This window comes from Meriones unguiculatus, chromosome 3 (genome assembly GCF_030254825.1).
Source record: "Meriones unguiculatus strain TT.TT164.6M chromosome 3, Bangor_MerUng_6.1, whole genome shotgun sequence".
Taxonomy (NCBI): domain Eukaryota; kingdom Metazoa; phylum Chordata; class Mammalia; order Rodentia; family Muridae; genus Meriones; species Meriones unguiculatus.
In genome coordinates, this window is record NC_083351.1 from 129,088,946 (window position 1) to 129,108,199 (window position 19,254).

Below are 19,254 nucleotides of genomic sequence, written 5' to 3' on the forward strand. Positions count from 1 at the left end.
CGGACTAGGAGGTCAGGTGAAAGTTGTCCACAGGACCTTTGAAAACTGCAGACACACAGGAAGACTCCAATCCTGAAGGTTGCTGTAGACACTGAAAATCCTGCAACCAGAAGCCAATGCTTACTCATGGGGAACCCCATCAAGGTGGAAAAGTCTTCCGCCTGAACCTCAGAGTTCTCATGGCTGTTCAAAGAATGGTTGGTTCCTAAGGCCTACAAATGTGACCGTTAACCAACTAGAAAAGAAATGATAGGCGCTTCTAAGAGAATGGGTCTATCAACACCTAATTATATCTCAGTCAAGTCAGATTTAATGACAGAGGTATCAAAGACTATAAAGAGACTGACAACTTCAGCTGGATTTTCAAGGTATCATCCTCTCCTGAGGGTACCCCAAAACAAGCCTACAAATCCTGCCACCAATCATTACAGCTACAGCAATACAGCTACTGTGTCATGAGCTACCATTATTTTGTCTCAATCCTACCTAAGTTCATTGAAAGGCATAATACTAACTGATGTTTAATATGTTCAGATTTTTTAAAAAATGGAAATTAAACTATAATTAGGAGTCTTCAAACGTTTTTATGTCAACAGTTACTGTTTCTTGTAATCCCTTGTGAGCTACGTACTGTCATGACCATGTAGTTTTCTTTCTTTTTTCTCAAATATCCCTCTAAAACTAAAGAAGAATTTTTAGCTCTTATGTAGCACAAAAATAGGCCACAGGTTATGTAAGTTTTGTTTTAAATCATAATAATTATACCATACAGAAAATAGTACAGAGAAAAATATAGCTGTCCACAAATATGATTCAGCCATTCTTTTCAAATAAATCACAACTCAACAAGATTTGTTCTTCTGATCTACTGAAGCAGTTACTAAAATAGGAACACCATATACTAAATAAAGGTAGGAGCTATTTCCTGACCACTGCCCATAAGACAAAGAACTTCTCCACATGATCAAAAATAAAAGATGCTTGTCATGAACCAATGAAGCAACATATTTATACCAATACCATATAAACACCTAGATTTATATGTGCAAGTCACTAAAAGAGAAATTTGGAAAGCCTAGAAAATTACAAATAGTTACGAAGTAAAAAGCTGAAAATACCTAGGATAAATTCATCAAACCATTAAAAAAAAACCCACTATATTATTAAAATAAGTTTTTCTCTCAGGATCTCTGAACTAACACAGAGAAACTGAAGCAAACTCTTGTGAGGATAATGGCCCACAAATCACTTGCTGTAATGGGTGTTTCTACCCCACAATGCAACCGCATCCACTGTGCCTGAGATAATGGAACGCTCTCACAAAAGTTGCTGCATTGGTACCAAGCAACAAGAAACAAAATGTCAAGATTAGCACTTTGTTTAATATATCTTAATCATCAATGAACCCCATTTCTATTCTGCTATTGTCCATGCAAATGGTCATCAGGCTAAGACTTATATATACGTCTACACGAGTCACTAAGAAGGAAAAAAACGTAAACAGTGGGCATTCACCAAGTCTATATTTTACATTTATGAATGTTATAGTAATTTTACTGCTGAGGTTATTTTACCAGAGAGATAACCACAATACATCTCCATTAGAATCCAATTTTTTAAACCAAGCCAATTAGTCATGAAAATCCAAGAAAAATGAACAATCTTTAAAGACTACTCTAAAACAAACAGCTCAAGTAGTGTAGTTTTGAAGGTTTAATAAATGAAAATAAAAATAAAGCATAAACAACTGAAAATTTATGAAGAAAATAAATGCATGTTGAAGATGTTGCATAAGTTAATGGGTATGAGAGCAAAGCAGTCCATACATATGATCTCCGTCACTCTTACATCTATGCCAAAAGAAGCAAGGGTGTCAACAGCACTCTGCCATCAGAGAGAAGGCTCTCAGGGTACACAGAGATTGTTCAGTGACAGAAAGAGTCTTCCCTTGCTCATCAGAGTGAAGCGCTCTCCTTCCACTTTCCTCTTTGTGATCCACGCGGGGGGGGGGGGGGGGAGGAAGTGGATTCAAGAGAATAAGAATATACTATTTCTTCTTTTTTTTCCACTCTTGTTTTTGACACAGGATCTTACTGTGTTGTCCAGGCTGGCCCTGAACTCACTGTGTAGTCCAGGCTAGCCTCAAACTTGCAATCCTCCTACCATCTCTTGAGTGCTAGGATTACAGGTCTGTGCCACCATGTCTGGCAGTGTAAATTGTTTCTTTATTGGTCTCATTCTTCTCCCTGGCTAACTAATACAGATAGCTCCACTGGGTTAATACTAAAACGCATTGAAGGGCATTCACATACTGAGTGTGTCTGAATTTTCAGCCAAGTGCTCATACACACTGTGTTTCCACATGCCAATCAGAGACGTTTGTGTGAATGAATTCTGCACAGTAATTGTTGCCTGTGTGTAATATGAGTATTTGAAACTGTACCTGTCTAGAAAAAAATCCTCAACAATGGTAAAAGTATTTGTCCCATGGAGACAGAATCTTTACTTTTTTTTTTTTTTTCAATGCAGTTTATTCAGGAACCTTGAACAATCCTTGGACCCTGGGGAAAGCCAGCCCACAGCTTAAATAGCCTCTGGGTAGCCAACCCAGGCGTGCCACGTGGGCAATGCAGATAGGTCCACATACATGGAAGCAAGCCAGATCCTCGGCCTTAGCCAAATGTGGAGTTGTTCGTGACAGAGAGCACTCACCATCGGGAAGGTGGAAGGCGGAAACCAGCTCCATCTTTAAGGCATAGCATTCCGCAGCTCTCTACAGTTCCCCCTTTTTGTTTTAGACACATCAGGCAAGAGTAGAGGTCTGATCTCTGGTATTAGAAATAAATTGGGACTTTGTACCAATGTTCATTTAGGTGTCATCCACCCAAAGAGCATCAGACCTGTCCGATACCTTTTTCTCAGAGGCAGGACCTGGGGCATCAACCCGCATGCAATCAGACATGCTCTTCCCTGGGTCAAAAGCGGCTGACCCTGAGTGCAGTGCTTAGCCTCGCATCCTGAGCGTATCATTTTAGCTTTTTATGGTATCCAACCATGCTTGGGGAGAATGTCCTGCTTCAATGGCTGTAAAGGCCTGAATGATCATTAGCCATGAGTCATACTGGGCAGACTGCTCAGACCCTGAATAATCATTTAGCCAATGTAGCTCATGCCTTAGTTGTACATAAAGGAATTAATGTTCAACTAAAAGGAAGCTTGATGGTGTTCAATCAGAGGACTGACCTCTTGCAGGAGCAAATTGATACCCTATGGCAAATCGCTCAACCTGGCTGTCAATGAAAGTATGCTGGACTTTGTGTCACTAGCATACAACATGAGAATTTTTCCTGTGCTGCAAATCTGTCTAAACAATTGTCAAGCTATATTTTAGGTAATTGGACTGGAGAATTCGATACTACGATGGAGCAGCTGAGAGTGGCCATTGTCACAGTAAATTCTACCAGAGTGGACACAGGACTAGCCACAGGATTATCAACATGGATTGCTGCAGCCATGAATCATCTGAAGGAATGGGCGGGCATGGGAGCGTTAGCAGGCCTTCTGGTGTTGGTCTCCTTGGTTTGCCTGTGGTATATATGCAAGATTAGAGTCTCACAACAGTGTGAATCTTTACTTTTTATTGTTGTCATTCTGTTTATACCGTTTTGTCCTTTATGGTCCATTGAAGACAGTATGAAACCCACTGCTCTTTCAACTTTTTGTCGAGTCCTCAATAATCTCAAGATTTAAAGAAAAAAAAAAAAAACAAAAAAACACCTGAATGGAGATATAGTTCAGCAGTCAAGAACAAGCTGATCTTGAGAACATGGGGACAGAGTCCAGCACCCACATGGTAGCATAGGGCCTTCTGTGACTCCAATTTCAGGAGATCAGGGGCCCTCTTTGGCCTCTGAGGGTGCCAGGCAAACAAGTGATATACAGTTAGATATACAATGCAAAACACCCACATATATAAAATAAAAAACAAACCTTAAATAACTAAAGAGAAACTTAAGAGGAAAGGAACTATTTTTGCCCTGAAGCATTTTCATTTTCTCTAAAGCAGACAGGAACATGGTCAGTCTCTAAATGTTGATGTATTAATGGTCTACTTCATGAACATTCCAAATCCATAGGATCCACTGAAGTACTTAGGCACCTGGTTAAAATCCACTGTGGTCCCACATCCTTTCATAAATAAAAATAAAAACCAGCTTGATCACACTTCTTTTATGACAGTTCATGAGGCTTTTTTAACATAAAGTTCTCAAAACAGAGTGAGGAGCCACAAAACCTAGAATGTTCCAGTTTTAAAATCACATTCTCTCCTTGTGTCAGTCTCACTATCAGACTTAGGCATTATGCTGTTGTCTACAATTATAACAGAGGACTGGAACTGTGTATATTAGAGACAGAAACAGTATGTTCAAGTTCATAGGTTTAGAGACAGGCAGCCCCATCAGTACTACCTCTCATGAGGGCTCCCTTGACTACAGCACAACATAGACAGAAGCAAGATGGCAGCCTTGAACAATCTATATTTTATAGACTCACTCGTTCCAGAAGACTAGTATTAATCCCTCTTAAGGAGAATGTTCCCATTACCTAATCACCTCCCACTAATCTCCAAATCTTAAACATCCCACCAGCCCTTAATTTCATCATAATGAGGACCAGCTCTCATGATATGACCCTAGGTGGGCCAGATCACATCTAAACCACAAGAAGGTCTAAACATTTCCTGGGAAATATTATAAAATGTCCTAAAAATAAAGATTACATTTCACCTAGCCCTGAAGATGTCACCACCACTCTCTCAAGAAACTCTCAAGGACTGCAGCCTACCACCCTGCCCAGAAGAGAAGAGAATTGGAGCATACTTTTGAACAAAACACATAATATGCATATATGAAGTTCTCAACAAAAATATTTTTTTAAAATTCTATAATTGGGTTAAAGGAATGGCTTAGCAGCTAAGAATGCTATTCTCCTAGTGGACCTAGGTTCAATTCCTCAACACCCACATGGCAGCTCACAAACATTTCTAACTCCAGTTTTGGAGGAACCAGTACACTCATCCAGCTTTTGCAGGCACTGAACGCAGGTGATACACAGACATACAGGATGGCAAGATACCCATACACATAAAATAAAAATAAAGATTAAAATAACTAAAAGTCCTGGCTGAGCATGGTGACATTCACCTTTAATCCCTGAGCTTGGGAAAAGAGGCAGGTGGATCTCTGTGTGTTTGAGGTTAACCTGGTCTACAAAGCAAGCCCAGAAATCAGGGCTTTTACACAGAGAAACCCTGTCTCAAAAAACAAAGCCAAAAAGCAAAGAAGTCATCATAACAAGGCTTTTCCCTGAATACCTTGTTAATGAATTGTTTTTTCCTTGACATTTCATGCTCCTTTCCTCATTAATATTTAACATTATTAAACGCTATCCATCTCCCTCATTTATTCTTCATGGTCTGTCTGGACCATCAGAATGAAAGTTCCCTGAGGAAGGAGACCTTTCTTTCCCTCATGTTCATTGATGAGTCTGCAGCACCCAGAGAGCCATGCTAGAATTTCTGAGCATCAGTGAACCTGTCTTAAACATCACTGAGACGTAATATCTGGTGCTTGCCTCAAGATAAAATAGGTAAGGAGGAGATGGGGATGCAGATGGGGCAGGAAGGATGAGGGAGGCTCACTGCAGCAGTGTTGAGCTCTGGAGGGTTCCTTATGCCTTCTGCTTATACTTACAGCCACTCACAGCCCTCTTAAGCACAACTTTGCGGTATCATTTACATGGCAACCTTCGCCTTTCTGTACTCTCTATCCAGACACAACATGTGTCAGCTTGAGGATGGCAGATGTCCCCTAATTTTTTCCTCAAGTCCTCAAGTCACCATCCTAAAAAGAGATAGGGTTTGCCTATCCATGGTATACAACACCATGCCACAGTTTTCAAAGCTTTGCTATTACAAATACAAAAAAAAAGGAAAGAAACCTTAGGATATCATTTTGGAAAACAGTTTTTTATACCTCCTTATGACACAGAATTTTTTTTTTTAAAAAAAAAGGAGACTGAACACACATAATTATCCTAATAGTGGTTGCACCTCTGGGAAGGAAGCAGGCTCTTATCTTCAAATAGATAATTCATAGGTCTTCAATCTTTGTAAGCCAAGCAGGTGGCAAGTTTATATTTAATGTATTTATTATCTTCTGATATAAACAATTCTTTCGATAGGCAATTATATCAATATATCTAAAGATAAATAGCATGTATTAGAAATGAGTTTAGCTTGTGAAAATGAATATACTTATTGTAACTAAAAGTCAAAATTAAATAAAGTAGTTGAAAGGGTATTATGTAAATCTTTGTTTTATAACACCAACTTAAGCACTGGCTGATGGCACTGATGCACACACACAGAACACTGGCTGATGGCACTGACACACACACACACACACACACACACACACACACACACACATACACACAAACACATAAAATAAAAAAAGAAAAAGAGGAAAAACCAGCCAGGTTATTTCAGTCCCAGGCGGCATTGGCAGACTTCGGTGGCTGAGTCAGACGACCTTTGCTGACAGCATGTGCACCGCTGGCTGCTTTATCCAGTCTCCTAAGTAAAGAGCTCTCAGCCCCCCTCTAGGCTTTCTATGTTAAACATGAAAAGAGAAAAAAGACAATAGAGGAAAGGGCAGGATCGAGTGTGCCGTGCACTCAGAAGACTGGGAGAAGGTGTCACAGGGTTTTGGGAGGTTGATAAGAGTCCCCTGAAGATAGACCCAAATGAGACAGCCCAGGAGACTAGACAGCCCTTGGTGCTCACTCATTACACACATGCAGTGCAACACCCAGGAGTCACCCTGGGTCATCAGCCTGTGAAGTTCATCAGGAGGGACTTTACCCATCCAGAGAGAGGGAGGCCCAGAAATAACAGTCTGGGCTAAAAAAAGAAATATCTTTCTGGCTTGTGTGCCACCTTGTGTTCCTCTCAGATAATCAGCCAGCTCCTTCACAGGGACAGATAGACACAACCAGAACTGAGCAGGCTGCAGCTTCACAGGGAAGAGCTCAAATGGCTGCTGCTTCTCAGAGAGAGGCGTGCAATGACATTCGCACACCACCTTTCGCCTCTTTGCTCTCATATGTCATAAGCTTGTATAGAATGCATCAGAAAGAGAAGACATAGTCCCATACCTCATACAAGGTTAAAAAAATTAATATGAAAGGTGCTTTGATTTTCCTTTTATTCATAAACATGCTGATTTGTTTCTTGGCATAAAACATTTATCACAAATGAACTGTTACATAAATGAACAATGTGTTAGTGTATGATTTAAAGAATTCAAACACTTGGTAGATGGAAGCAGGATGGTCATGTGCTCAAGGATGGCTTGGGCTATAAACAATTAAGACAATTATACTTTTCTTTGCTATCTGAAATATAGGATCTTTAATGGCGATAGTTCCTACTGTGTAAGTTACTGTTTACAGTCCTAGAGTCACTCCAATCACCAGATTTAGGAGAAAATATATATTAAAAAAAAAAACAAAAACAAAAAACCACACACACACACACAAACACTCAAGAGAATGGACAGAATCTAAGAGAAATTCATAGGGCTACTACTCACAGGATGACTCAAAGTCATCTTCAAGGTTTATGGTACAGGTGGCAAAGAAAACTTCCAACAGACTGAACAACAGCAACAAAACAACACATACACACACACACACACACACACACACAACCCTACATGCCTGCTTGATTCTGATACACTAAAACGATCTAGACTTCTGGAGGTTCGGTATCCATTCATGATGACTTGAAGTATTTATAAGTAACATAATCAAAAAGAGCAAATGCTGTCATTCTATTGTGGCTCTACTTAGGAATGTAATTTAAAATAGCAATACACAGAAAGCATGTGCACTGTGACTGGCACATAATAAATTTTTAATTATCATTATGGTCAACCTTTAACATCAGAATAATGTGAAAATGTAATTACCTTTCATGTTTTATTTAAACGCCACATTTTTTTTTATGAATTCACAAGCATCCTTCCCATTCAGACTACCACAAAACACAGTGTTGTGGGCTAGAAGAGAGATTCTAGCAATCTGAAGAGCAAGAAAGATAACAGTCTTAACAGAACACAGAAGAGACTGAGAAGGCACAGCTCTGGGGTTCTCACTAGACTTGGAGTAACACAAACACCAGAAAGTTACAGTAAAATTTCACATCTGAAATATGAAGATTTCAAATTTAAAAATTTCAATTCCAAAATATTTTCTACTTTTGAGAATAGTTAATAAGTTAATCTAAGTGTGTGGACCCTTTACAGAGAGCATACAGGGGAGGTAGGTTTAAAATATTACTATTGCCTCTGTTCTGCTTTAAATTCCTCAGACAGAATGGTCTATGAATTGAACCTTCACTCCTTTTTTTGAAATTAATTATGTACATGGGTGTTTTGTCTGCATGTATTTACACTAGAGTATGGCATCAGAACCCATGGGACTACAATTATAAACAGACTTCAGATTCAGACAGTTGTGAGTTGCCATGTGGGTTCTGAGAACCGAACTCAGGACCTCTGAAAGAGTACCTAGTGCTCTTATCCACTGAGCTGTCTCTCCAGCAGCACATCTTGATTAAGCTTTTAATCCAGCTTTGTTTAAGAAACCATTCCACAATCACCATGATGTAAGTAAACACAGGAGTTACCAGCCATAAGAGGCTTAGTGAGCTTTTGAATGTTAACTAGTGATAACATTCTAAACACTGGAACTGTTTTTAGCTTTAATTAGCACGAATATAAAAGTCACATAGGGCTAGCGGCCAGCCTACCACGAAATTGTAGGCTATCAGTTGAAAATGGCTGCCCAACAGCACCAACAGTGACAGGATCCTAATGTGGTTCTGGGTCAGCCAGGATAGAATGCTGTGATAGTGTGGAGATTTCTGTTCTGGAGCGGGGAGACAGCCTACCTGCAGGCTCAGCCCAATAACTTTCTCTCCTTACAACTAAAGACTCTCTCTTGCTACCTACAATATCTCTAGTTTTTGCTCCTATAAGAAAAGTGTTGCTGAAAATACTACAGTAGGGCAAAATTTATAAGAGAGCTCTACCTAGTATAATGCCAGCTTCTGGTAGAGATGTAGCAGTGTGTGAACCCCAGTGTTAAGCTATCCATTATGTTAAGCTAGTGGCAGGCCATTAGGCTGGCTGGTCTTTGTCAACTTGACACAAACCTAGACACATCTAGGAAGAACCTTTTTTAAATTTTTATTATTATTTTAATTATAATGGTGGCTTTGCATTATGTATATTATTCACCACATGTGTGCCCAGTCCTGCAGGCCAGAAAAGGGCATTGGATACCCTGGAACTGGAGTTACATACCATTGTGGGTCATCATGTGGATCTTGGGAATCGAACCCTAGACCTTTGGAAGAATAGTCAGTGCTCTTAACTCCAGTACCTGAAGAGGATATCTTAGGCAAGTCTGTGGGGTATTATCTTCTTTAATGACTATTGGAGGGCCCATGTGGACAAATGGTCCTAAGTTGAATAGTAAAGTAAGCTGAACAAAGCATGGAGAGCAAGCCAGTAAACATTATTCCTCCATGCCTTCTGCTTCAGTTCCTGTCTCCAGGTTCCTGCCTTCAGTTCCTCTTCTGATTTCCCTGGATGATGACTACAAGCTACAAGATGAAATAAACACCTTTCCTTCCAAAGTTGCTTTTCGTAATGGTGTTTTATCACAGTAGTAGGGACGCTAACTAAGACAATCTTTCTTCAGTAATACTACAGATGTATGCCACAGTCTTGTCGTTAAGACGATTTGGTAAATAAGAAACAAGATACACAGAAAGGCCCATGATCCATTTTTTAGATTCACTCAATACAACAAAACTGGACAAAACATGCCACATCCCTCATCACTGAGGGCACACTATGATTCACTTCTCTGAAAAAACACTCTTCCTGAAGTGTCTCCATGAAGTAACATCTCAGCCAACCGTAGATAAATTCAAATGTCACACAAAAGATATCATACAATGTGACTACCAGGTGAAAAAAGTGGGAACATATACTCACATACTATAAAGTCCTCCCAAAGGAAGACCATGCTGAACACCCATTTGGTTCCAAAGTGATCCACAAAGCCAAGCTGAGAATCATTTTGATGTCTCCTTCATATATATACAACCCAAGAGGCTGGACCTCGGTATAAGCACCTATCTCTATCCTGCATCCTTATCTAGTTCCAGATCCGCTAGAACTGCCCAAGCCTCTTTCAAATGCTAAGACGTCCAAAGGTATCAGTCAATACATATTCAGCTGCTCTGAACATAATAGAGTAGTTATTTGTGCAACCCTTCCTGTTAAAGACTTCCCAGCATCAACCTCAGGAAGCCAATCAACTTTGAGTTAGTGTAGTTTCCAGATTTACTGCAATCCACATACAGTAGGGCACCACATGATTGCATATGAAACGACAGTGGTCCCAAAGATCAAGCAACTAAGTGATATTGTACCTACATTAGCGGACATAATATGATATTTGTACAGCATCAAAATTATTTTTCAATGTATTCTCAGATGATGTCTGGTCATTAAGCAGTTAATGACTGTCTATCAACCCATCTTGAGATTTTCATCTGATTTTATTCAAAGACCAAATGGCTTTTATAAGCTAAGTAGATTTCCCAAGACAGCACAGCATTCTAGTGAGCTCCCAGTTGACCAGAAAGCTGCCAACAATTATATATCCAAATCATATATTAAAGAGAATCTCTCCATATATAAAATAAAACAAAACAACTGTCTTTGTTTGTCCTCCTGAAAACTAATACAAGAGAATTAACATTAATTCAGAGCCTCTTCTCTTACCTCTACCACTGTGGTTCCTGCAGCTTTGCACATTGGCAAATTGAAGTTTCTTGCACTTTTCCTATATCAGACAAGGAGGAGAGAAGAGGGAGAAAGATCAAAGTCAAGATGTTTCTCTTTAAACTTGAAAATGCACACTCAAAGAACTTCTACCAAGAATCTATGAATCTAAGAATGCATGACTTACAACTATCTTTAAACTCTCATAGTCATTTCATTAAATCTATGTGATTTTTATAATAGGTGGATGGAAAGACTATTTTTTATGTTCAATCAATAGTTTTTACACATAAAAATAGAAGGAATATTCATAAATATCTGAAATAAAATTCCCCTACTTGTTTAACCAAGATTAAAATTTGTTCTCATACTTATACAGTTCACTGGTAAACTTTTAAAAAGTAGAAATAGTTAGGTGGTAGAAATAGCTTGGTGGTAAAGCACTGGGCTCCAAACCCAGCACCACCAAGGAAGAGAGAAAGGAGCAAGTACCAAGTGCCTTACAGGAGATGGTATGTCCACCCCGACTAAAGAGGAGCTTCAGCTAGCTGACGGCCTATGAAGTACTCACTGGTACTCACTAACACTTACTGGGAAGAACAACTTTGTGGTGTCTGGACCAGTTGTATGCTAAGAATCTAGATGACTTGACCCTGGGCTGAGAGTTTTCACTTCACAGCAAAGCTCAGGGACCATCACCACCTACAGAGGGTCAGCCCACTGCGATTCAAGTAAAGTGTTCAGAAACCACAGCCAGGCACTGGAGCACAGGATGTCCATAAATACTTTGGGGAATAACTGTCATTCGTCCTTTTTTATAAAGCATCAGAACTCTAGAAACATCACATCGATGGTCAGAGAAGGCAGGCAAGGAAGGTGTCACATGCCTAAAATTTACAAAAGTAGTTTTATGTCAAGAACCTAGAATTTAAGAAATCAGAGCATTTAATATAACATTAAGTCCTTCAGAAATAAACACAAACAATGTAAGTGCTATTGAGAATTTGACGTGATTGAGGCCAAACTACCTGTATTAAGAATTTTTTAATTCCTAATTAAAAGCAGCAACTAATAAAATTCTGAGGAAGATCATATAGCTCACTTCTTACACACAGATCCAAAGTGGCCCAACTTTCAAAATACAACTACCTAATGTACAAATCCAAGACATTAAAATACTTATAATTACTTAGAGTTTAGTATGCAAAAGTTAATCAAATGACAAGAAAATCATGTAGGCCTGTGGCTATCCATATAATGAAAACAAGAGCTCAACATTTGTAAGGATAGCTAGCTTTTCAAACAGAAACTTTAGAAGGCTTTCCTGGGAGACACAGGCCGCACAAGAAAAAAACTCACTATTATTAGAAATTTCCCCAAAAATATCAGAGCAATTTTGACATTTTTAAGACACTGTATAAAAATAACAATATAAAATAAAAGAGATGCCCTAGCTATTGCCATGTTTGCTAGAAAAATAACTATTCTTGGCAACTAAAATACGAATGGAAAAAAAAATAGTTGTATGTAGCTGTACATAAATCCATTTCTTTTTAAATGGGTCTTCATGTATCCCAGGCTAGCCTCACACTCATTATATAGTAAGGATGACTTTGAACTTCTGATCTGCCCTACCTTCATCAACCCCCCTCCCCAACTCTCACCCAGTTGCTGGGGCTACAATACCATCCCCAGTGTGGAGAATCAAAACCAAGGCTTGAGGCATGCTAGGCAAGCACTCTGCCAACCCAGCTACATTACAACCCTGGATCCAATTACTTAACAAGCCATTGGCCAAAAAGTACAGCCTATCAGCAGGACCACCTGGCACTGCATGCTCTTCTGGATAGATGTACATACACATCTGAATGTATACATAGACATATGTACATACACATGTACAGGTGTGTATGACTCTAAACCATTTTTAAATGGTCAGACAGAAACTCACTGTGATGTCCATTTCTGCTGTCCTAATTTAGAAAACACAGAGCTGCTGACATTACTGCATTATTTTGTTTAATTTTATTTTTAAGTACTAAAGATGGTACACGGGCAATAAGCAAGCATTCCACATGAGCTATAGCCCCTGGCCTTGGCCTTACCTTCCTTTTCACCCATGGCAGGAGGTGAGGGTGGGGCTCAGCAAGCCAGGCACAGGCTGGAATGCGTACAGTAGTATGTTTTCCTTTGCTTAACCTCTACAAAAATACCTGAAAATCACGTTTCCTGCCCGGTCTGCTTTCCAGGCTTTCACCAAAGCAAAGTCTCCCGTGATTGCTTCTTCCAAAATAAAGTGCTGACCGTTAAACTCCCTCACCTGCAGGAGACAAAGAATTGCTGTCAGGTATTTGCACAGGATATATACGGCTCTGGAATGCACTGTGTTTGGAAGAGGGACATACTAGGAACAGCTAGGGAGGCTTTCTCCGGGAGGGCACTCTCGAGAGACTTCTTCTGTAGCATAAGGCTTTCTCGGAAAGAGAATGTGCAGAGGTCCCACAGTGAGTGCAAGTCTGGTACATTTAGGAACTAAACCCTCTACAAGCAGAGGTAGGCTGTGCTTGTATCCATTTGACTGTGTGTCTTCATTACCTTTCAGGGCATGGAATATAGCCCCTCTCCTTCTGTCTCCAAAGTTAAAATCTGTAAGTTACATGAAATGGCTTGCCTACTGTTTCTCATTAATCTGTAATCTATAACAAGTGTTGAGATAATCCATGATCAGAGAAAAACTAAATTAGTTGAAAAAGAACTGTCGTATCTCCCAACCATGGGCATGGTGCAAGCTTCCTTTTATTAACATCTTCATTTACCTTGGACAGATTTTCTTCATATAAATCTCTGCATAATTTTTGCACTTACTCATGGGAAACTCTTGATTGCTTTGCTACTGTGGATGCTGGTTTTAACTTACTGCACATCTTCACTTGTTCCTGATGCAATACAATGCTATTGACCTTTTTTAAATGTTTACTGCCTTTTGGAAGAAAACACAAAACAGAACTCTCCTTTGCTATTATGTTCTTCCTGTCCTTTCCCCTTGGAGATTTGCCTCTGGGAATTAAACAGAATTGAAACAACTCCATGGAGGGCTGGATCCTTTGTGCACAAGCACATCCCTGTGAGGGCAGAACTCCAATAGCATTCACACTGTGCCCTCTAGTGGATAAAAAAGACTGACTGCATTTTCTAGAAGGTTCCAAAACAAAGTTGCGGGTACAGTTAGTTTCTGCTTTGCTGTGTTTAAGGCAGGGTGTTCTGGGAAATGAATTTGGGGTCTCATGCACATTACTATGCACTCTGTCAGTGAGTGATGTTTCAACCTTACTTTTAGAGTTTCAAACAGACTATTAAAGGAAAGTTTCTCCAAAGATATCCCTGTTTCTTGCTAGAAAACATGAGCTAAGAAAACCACTGGTGAAGACTTTACTAATATGAAATTACATGAGACAAAATGCACACCAGCATACAAAATTATTCTAAATGTTTGTGTATTTCAAAATTCATCACTGTGAACATCAACGATGTGGCAAGCAGTGGCACATGATTATAATGCCTGCCTTTGAAAGGCAGAGGCATTCTGAGTGAAATATCCCAGAAGGAGAAAGACAAACATGGTATATACTCGCTTATATAGACCTATACGATATGATAAACATAATGAAATCTATACACCTAAAAAAGATAATCAAGAGAGCAGACATGGGGTAAGATGATCTATCCTCATTTAGAAAGAGAGATGGGATGTGTATTGAACATATGACAGGAGTCTACTGAAGGCATCTGAAAGACTCTAACTAGCAGCGTTTTCAAAGCAGATACAAAGACTTATAACCAAACCTTTGGCAGAGTACAGGGAATCATATGAAAGAAGGGGAGTTAGTATGATGGGGAAAGGATAGGAGCTCCACAGGGACCAAATATATCTGGGCACAGGGTCTTTTCTGAGACTTATATTCAACCAAGGACCATGTATGGATATAACCTAGAACCTCTGCTCAGATGTAGCCCGTGGTAGCTCAGTAACCAATTGGTTTCCCATAGTAAAGGGAACAAGAACTATTTCTAACAGGAACTCAGTGGCTGGCTCTTTGACCTCCCCACCCCCAAGGGAGGAGCAGTCCTGTTAGGCCACAGAGGAGGACTTTGCAGCCAGTCCTGAAGATACCTGATAAAACAGGATCAGATGAATGGGGAGGAGGTCCTATCAGTGGACTTGGAAAGGGGCAGGGTGGAGATAAGGGAGGGAGGGTGGGAGAGGGAGGGAATGAGGGAGCGGGATACAGCTGGGATACAGAGTTAATAAAATGTAACTGATAAGAAAAAAATAAAATTATATTAAAAAAAAAAAAGAAAAAAGGAAAGGCAGAGGCAGGAGAATCGCTAGGAGAGCAAGAGAAAGCCTGGCCTACAAAGCTTCAAAACCTCCAGAACAAAACTTTTACAAAAGGAAGCAAACAGAAAATCCACAAGTGTTGATGGCTGAGAAATAGAAAACTCAACTATTTTCTAAATACCTTACCTAGTGTTGCCTGTTCTAAACTTCAAAAAGGGAAGCACAAGCTTACCAAGCTTACTACTGTGCTCATTTCAAATGGTGCATTTGGCCTCCACTTTACCTTTAGGTTCTTCTTGAATTCATTACATGAGATTTTGCCCGGGGACCTCCATTCCTGCACATTACTGCTCAATTCCAGTCCTTCTTTGACCCAGCTGCCCATCTTTCAGCTCCCCTGGGTTTCCTCTGGGCCTCCCTTCCCATTTTCCACTGCAGCTCTTCCCCTTCTGCCGGGCCATTAACTTAACGAAGGGCTCTCTAGATGCACACTGGCCCAGGATACCGTCTAGCCCTAGGGTCTAAATACCCACACACATGCCTCATGTTCTGTAAATTTTCTGACCAGAGCTGCCACGCACTTCCTCTTGAGTCTCCTGAACTTCCTAGGTACACCTTTTCCTCAGCACACAGAACTCTTTGGTTGTCTCATGTCTTGCCCGTCCCAGTAATCAGCCATCTTGATTCCTGTCCTCCACATCACATGTTGTGGTTCTGCCGTCTTCATCTGATCTGATTCTTGACACAAACTCTACTTTACCACTGTATCCCAGCTACTGTCTATTCCCACCAGGATTGATGCATGGCCTCCTACCCTCTCTAACATAGGCCCCCAATAGCAGAGTGATCTTTACAAGATATAACTTAGAACACAACACACTCCAACCCCCACTCAAATTCTCCATGACCTTCTTACCATAGTGAATGAACGTGAAGCTATGTGAGCAGACAAAAGGCAGAATAGAGATAGAAGTCAGAGACTGAGGGAGGCAGGGATGGAGGGAAAGAGACAAACAGATACACACAGAGAGAGACAGAGAGAAATTGATTTTTACACAAATCTACAAAGGTACTAAATTCATGCACCAAGCCCCAGGCATAAATGAAAAGTCAGAAGAGATTCTAGCCTTCCATAGTCTCTTGGGGTATGTTAATGTTACACTTTCTAATGAGCTATCAAAATGTTAGCCTAATTTTTCACGATGCTTTTATCATATGCTCCTAAGCTTCATTTTCATTAGATTCCTGGATTTTTCTGTTTGTTTGTTTGTTTGTTTGTTTGTTTTAATCAAGAAACTTTTAAACCCAATTTGGCAGTGAAAAAGCAAGACTAAATATAAAAAACTCTTGAATAAAAGCTTGAATCAATATAGGTGACTCCCAGCAAAGGGGCAAAACTCCAGGTGGAAGACACAGCTAGAGACAAACGTCAGATCCTAAGGAGGGGCATGACCATTGGCCTCTTGTCTCCCCAGAGCATCAACAGAAGCAGCAGCACTACGTTCCCAGTACTGGCAGGCATACCTTCAATTCCTATTCCACCTCCCCGGAGGTGTGGCCCAGCATTGCTGCATCTGCCACTAGCAACTATCTTCCTTGAGCCATCAAGACGAGGAGAATGGGAAGCCATTTTTAAATTCAGAATAATATATTGGCCTGTGTATTTGTCTTTAATTAGTTCAAATCTAACTATGTCAAATACACTAGCTAGAGGCCTACTATTGTCTCATCTGACTACAGTTGCTCACTCTGAAGTACCCCATCATACCCCACAGTTTAAATTAGCCCAGGCCATGCTCTTTGATCACCTCCCCCTGAGGGGGGAGCAGCCTTACCAGGCCACAGAAGATGACAATACAGTCACTCCTTATGAGAGCTGATAGACTAGGATCAGAAGGAAGGAGAGGAAAACCTCCCCTATCAGTGCAGACTTGGGGAGGGGCATGCGTGGAGAAGGGGGAGGGAAGATAGGATTGGGAGGGGAGGAGGGAGGAGTTTGGGGGGAATACAAAGTGAATAAAGTGTAATTAATAAAAATTAAAATAAAAAATATTAAAAAAATTAGCCCAGGCCAGTCAGTAAAAAGCTGAGCCTGTGTCTAAGACACAAAATATGAAAGGGATCATTTGAGTTCTCTGTTTCATTATATAATTATAACTGTGCCCTGTTTTCCAAGATTTCAGATAAACTTAAGATTTCCTTTGTTACTTTATTTTCTTCCAGTCCTTTTAGGATATCTGAGCACAAGAGCTTAACACGATACACAGTCAACATAATCCACGGGTTGTTTTTATTTCATTGAGGCATAATAATAGTGGTAAATGTTCTCACTTCTGTTAAAACCTTTCAGGAAGTCAGTTAACTAACCCTAACTAGTGTAGTATATATAGATTATAGCTTCCTTCAGAAAATCCGTTAACTAGCATAATAGTATAATGTATAAATAATTCCCTTATTCTAACTTATTTTAGTTTCCCTCTGTGGGTTTTGTTTTGTTTTGTTTTTAAGTGTGAGGCGTATCCAGGTTTAGCTACGAGCCTCAGCTTTTTGAAAATGAATATTTATCTCACCGAGATAGCTTTCAAACGAGTCCAAGCAGAATGTCACGTGGGTGAGGAGGCTCTTACCTCTCTCGGCTTGCTGGCAATGGCAACGCTCCCATCTTTGTTATATTTGATGGGCGATCCTCCTTCTTGTACCAGGGTCCCATACCCTGTGCTGGTGTAGAAGGCGGGGACTCCGGCCCCACCTGCTCGGATTCTCTCTGCAAGCGTGCCCTATGAACAAACAACCAAAATGTGAGAAATCCAAAAAGCGCACTTCAGACGGGGAACCCAGAAACTGATAGATGTGGGTCCCACTTTCTAGAGGCTCACCGTCCTGCAATGCCTAAGCCAAGGCATCAATTAAAAGACAATGCCCATCCCATTCTCAGTCCACATTCAGATATAACTGCTCATTTGTCCAGATATGCTTTCAGTTTCCAGACTCCACCCCCACTGGCCTCTTAACATCTATAAATATCTACTTTCATATTCCAAAATAAAAATTTAAAGTTAATTATGTAAATGCAGCTTCATATATTTTTAAGCACTAAAAATTTTGTTTTACCATGTATCATGTATAGGTGCAAACTCAGTATTTTTATCATTAATAGCAATAAGTACACGGCAGGATGGGAAATGTTTGTAATTTTAACACCTGGAAGGCTGAGGCAGAAAGACTGCCATGAGTTTGAGGTCAGCATGGGTTACATAACAAATACTAAGCCAATTATGGCTACATCACAGGGCCTTCTATCAAAGGAAAAGTTCAAATTTATTTTAAAATGTCTTTTAAATCACTTTCATAAATGTTTTATTTATGAAGTTATATAAGCAAGGAAAATTCAAAGCCAGGCAAAAACTGGCATATGGGTAAACTGGCTTTTAAAAATTGGGAGTGACTAGGTGGTGGCAGCACATGCCATTAGTCCCAGCACTCAGGAGGTGGAGGCAGGTGGATCTCTGTGAGTCTGAGGCCAGCCTGGTCTACAGAGTGAGTTCCAGAACAGCTAAAGCCACAAACAGCTAAAGCTACACACGGAGAAACCCTATCTTGAAAAACCAAAAATAGATAGATTTGGTAGGTAGGTAGGTAGAGAGAGAGAGAGAAGCTGGGAGTAGAACAGTAAAATGATAGCTCATCAGATAAATGAGAATGACCTCCACAGGCTCTGTGGTGGTTCAAATAGGTATGGGCCCTACAGACTCACGTTTTTTAACGTTGGCCCATAGGGAGTGGAATTATTAGGAGGTGCAACCTAGTTAGAGTAGGTGTGGCCTTGTTGGAGAAAGTGTATCACTTTGGAGGAGGGCTTTGAGGTGTCTATGTTTAGCCACACCCAGTGTGACACACAGTCTCCTACTGCCCGAGGATCAAGATGTAGAACTCTCAACTCCTCCAGCACCATTTCCGCCTGCACACTGCCATGCTTTCCGCCATGATGAT

General features: G+C 40.2%; 1 protein-coding gene across 1 annotated transcript in view; it reads right to left on the bottom strand.

The window, feature by feature from the left end:
- Oxct1 (3-oxoacid CoA-transferase 1) overlaps positions 1-19,254 on the bottom strand; it is a 129,486-nt gene that overhangs the window by 82,647 nt on the left and 27,585 nt on the right. Inside the window, exons 5-7 of the mRNA XM_060380530.1 lie at positions 17,892-18,041; positions 13,139-13,245; positions 10,926-10,986 (exon numbers count right to left, since the gene is read on the bottom strand). Coding sequence (XP_060236513.1) covers positions 10,926-10,986; positions 13,139-13,245; positions 17,892-18,041 — 318 coding nt within the window. The remainder of the gene's footprint in view (positions 1-10,925; positions 10,987-13,138; positions 13,246-17,891; positions 18,042-19,254) is intronic.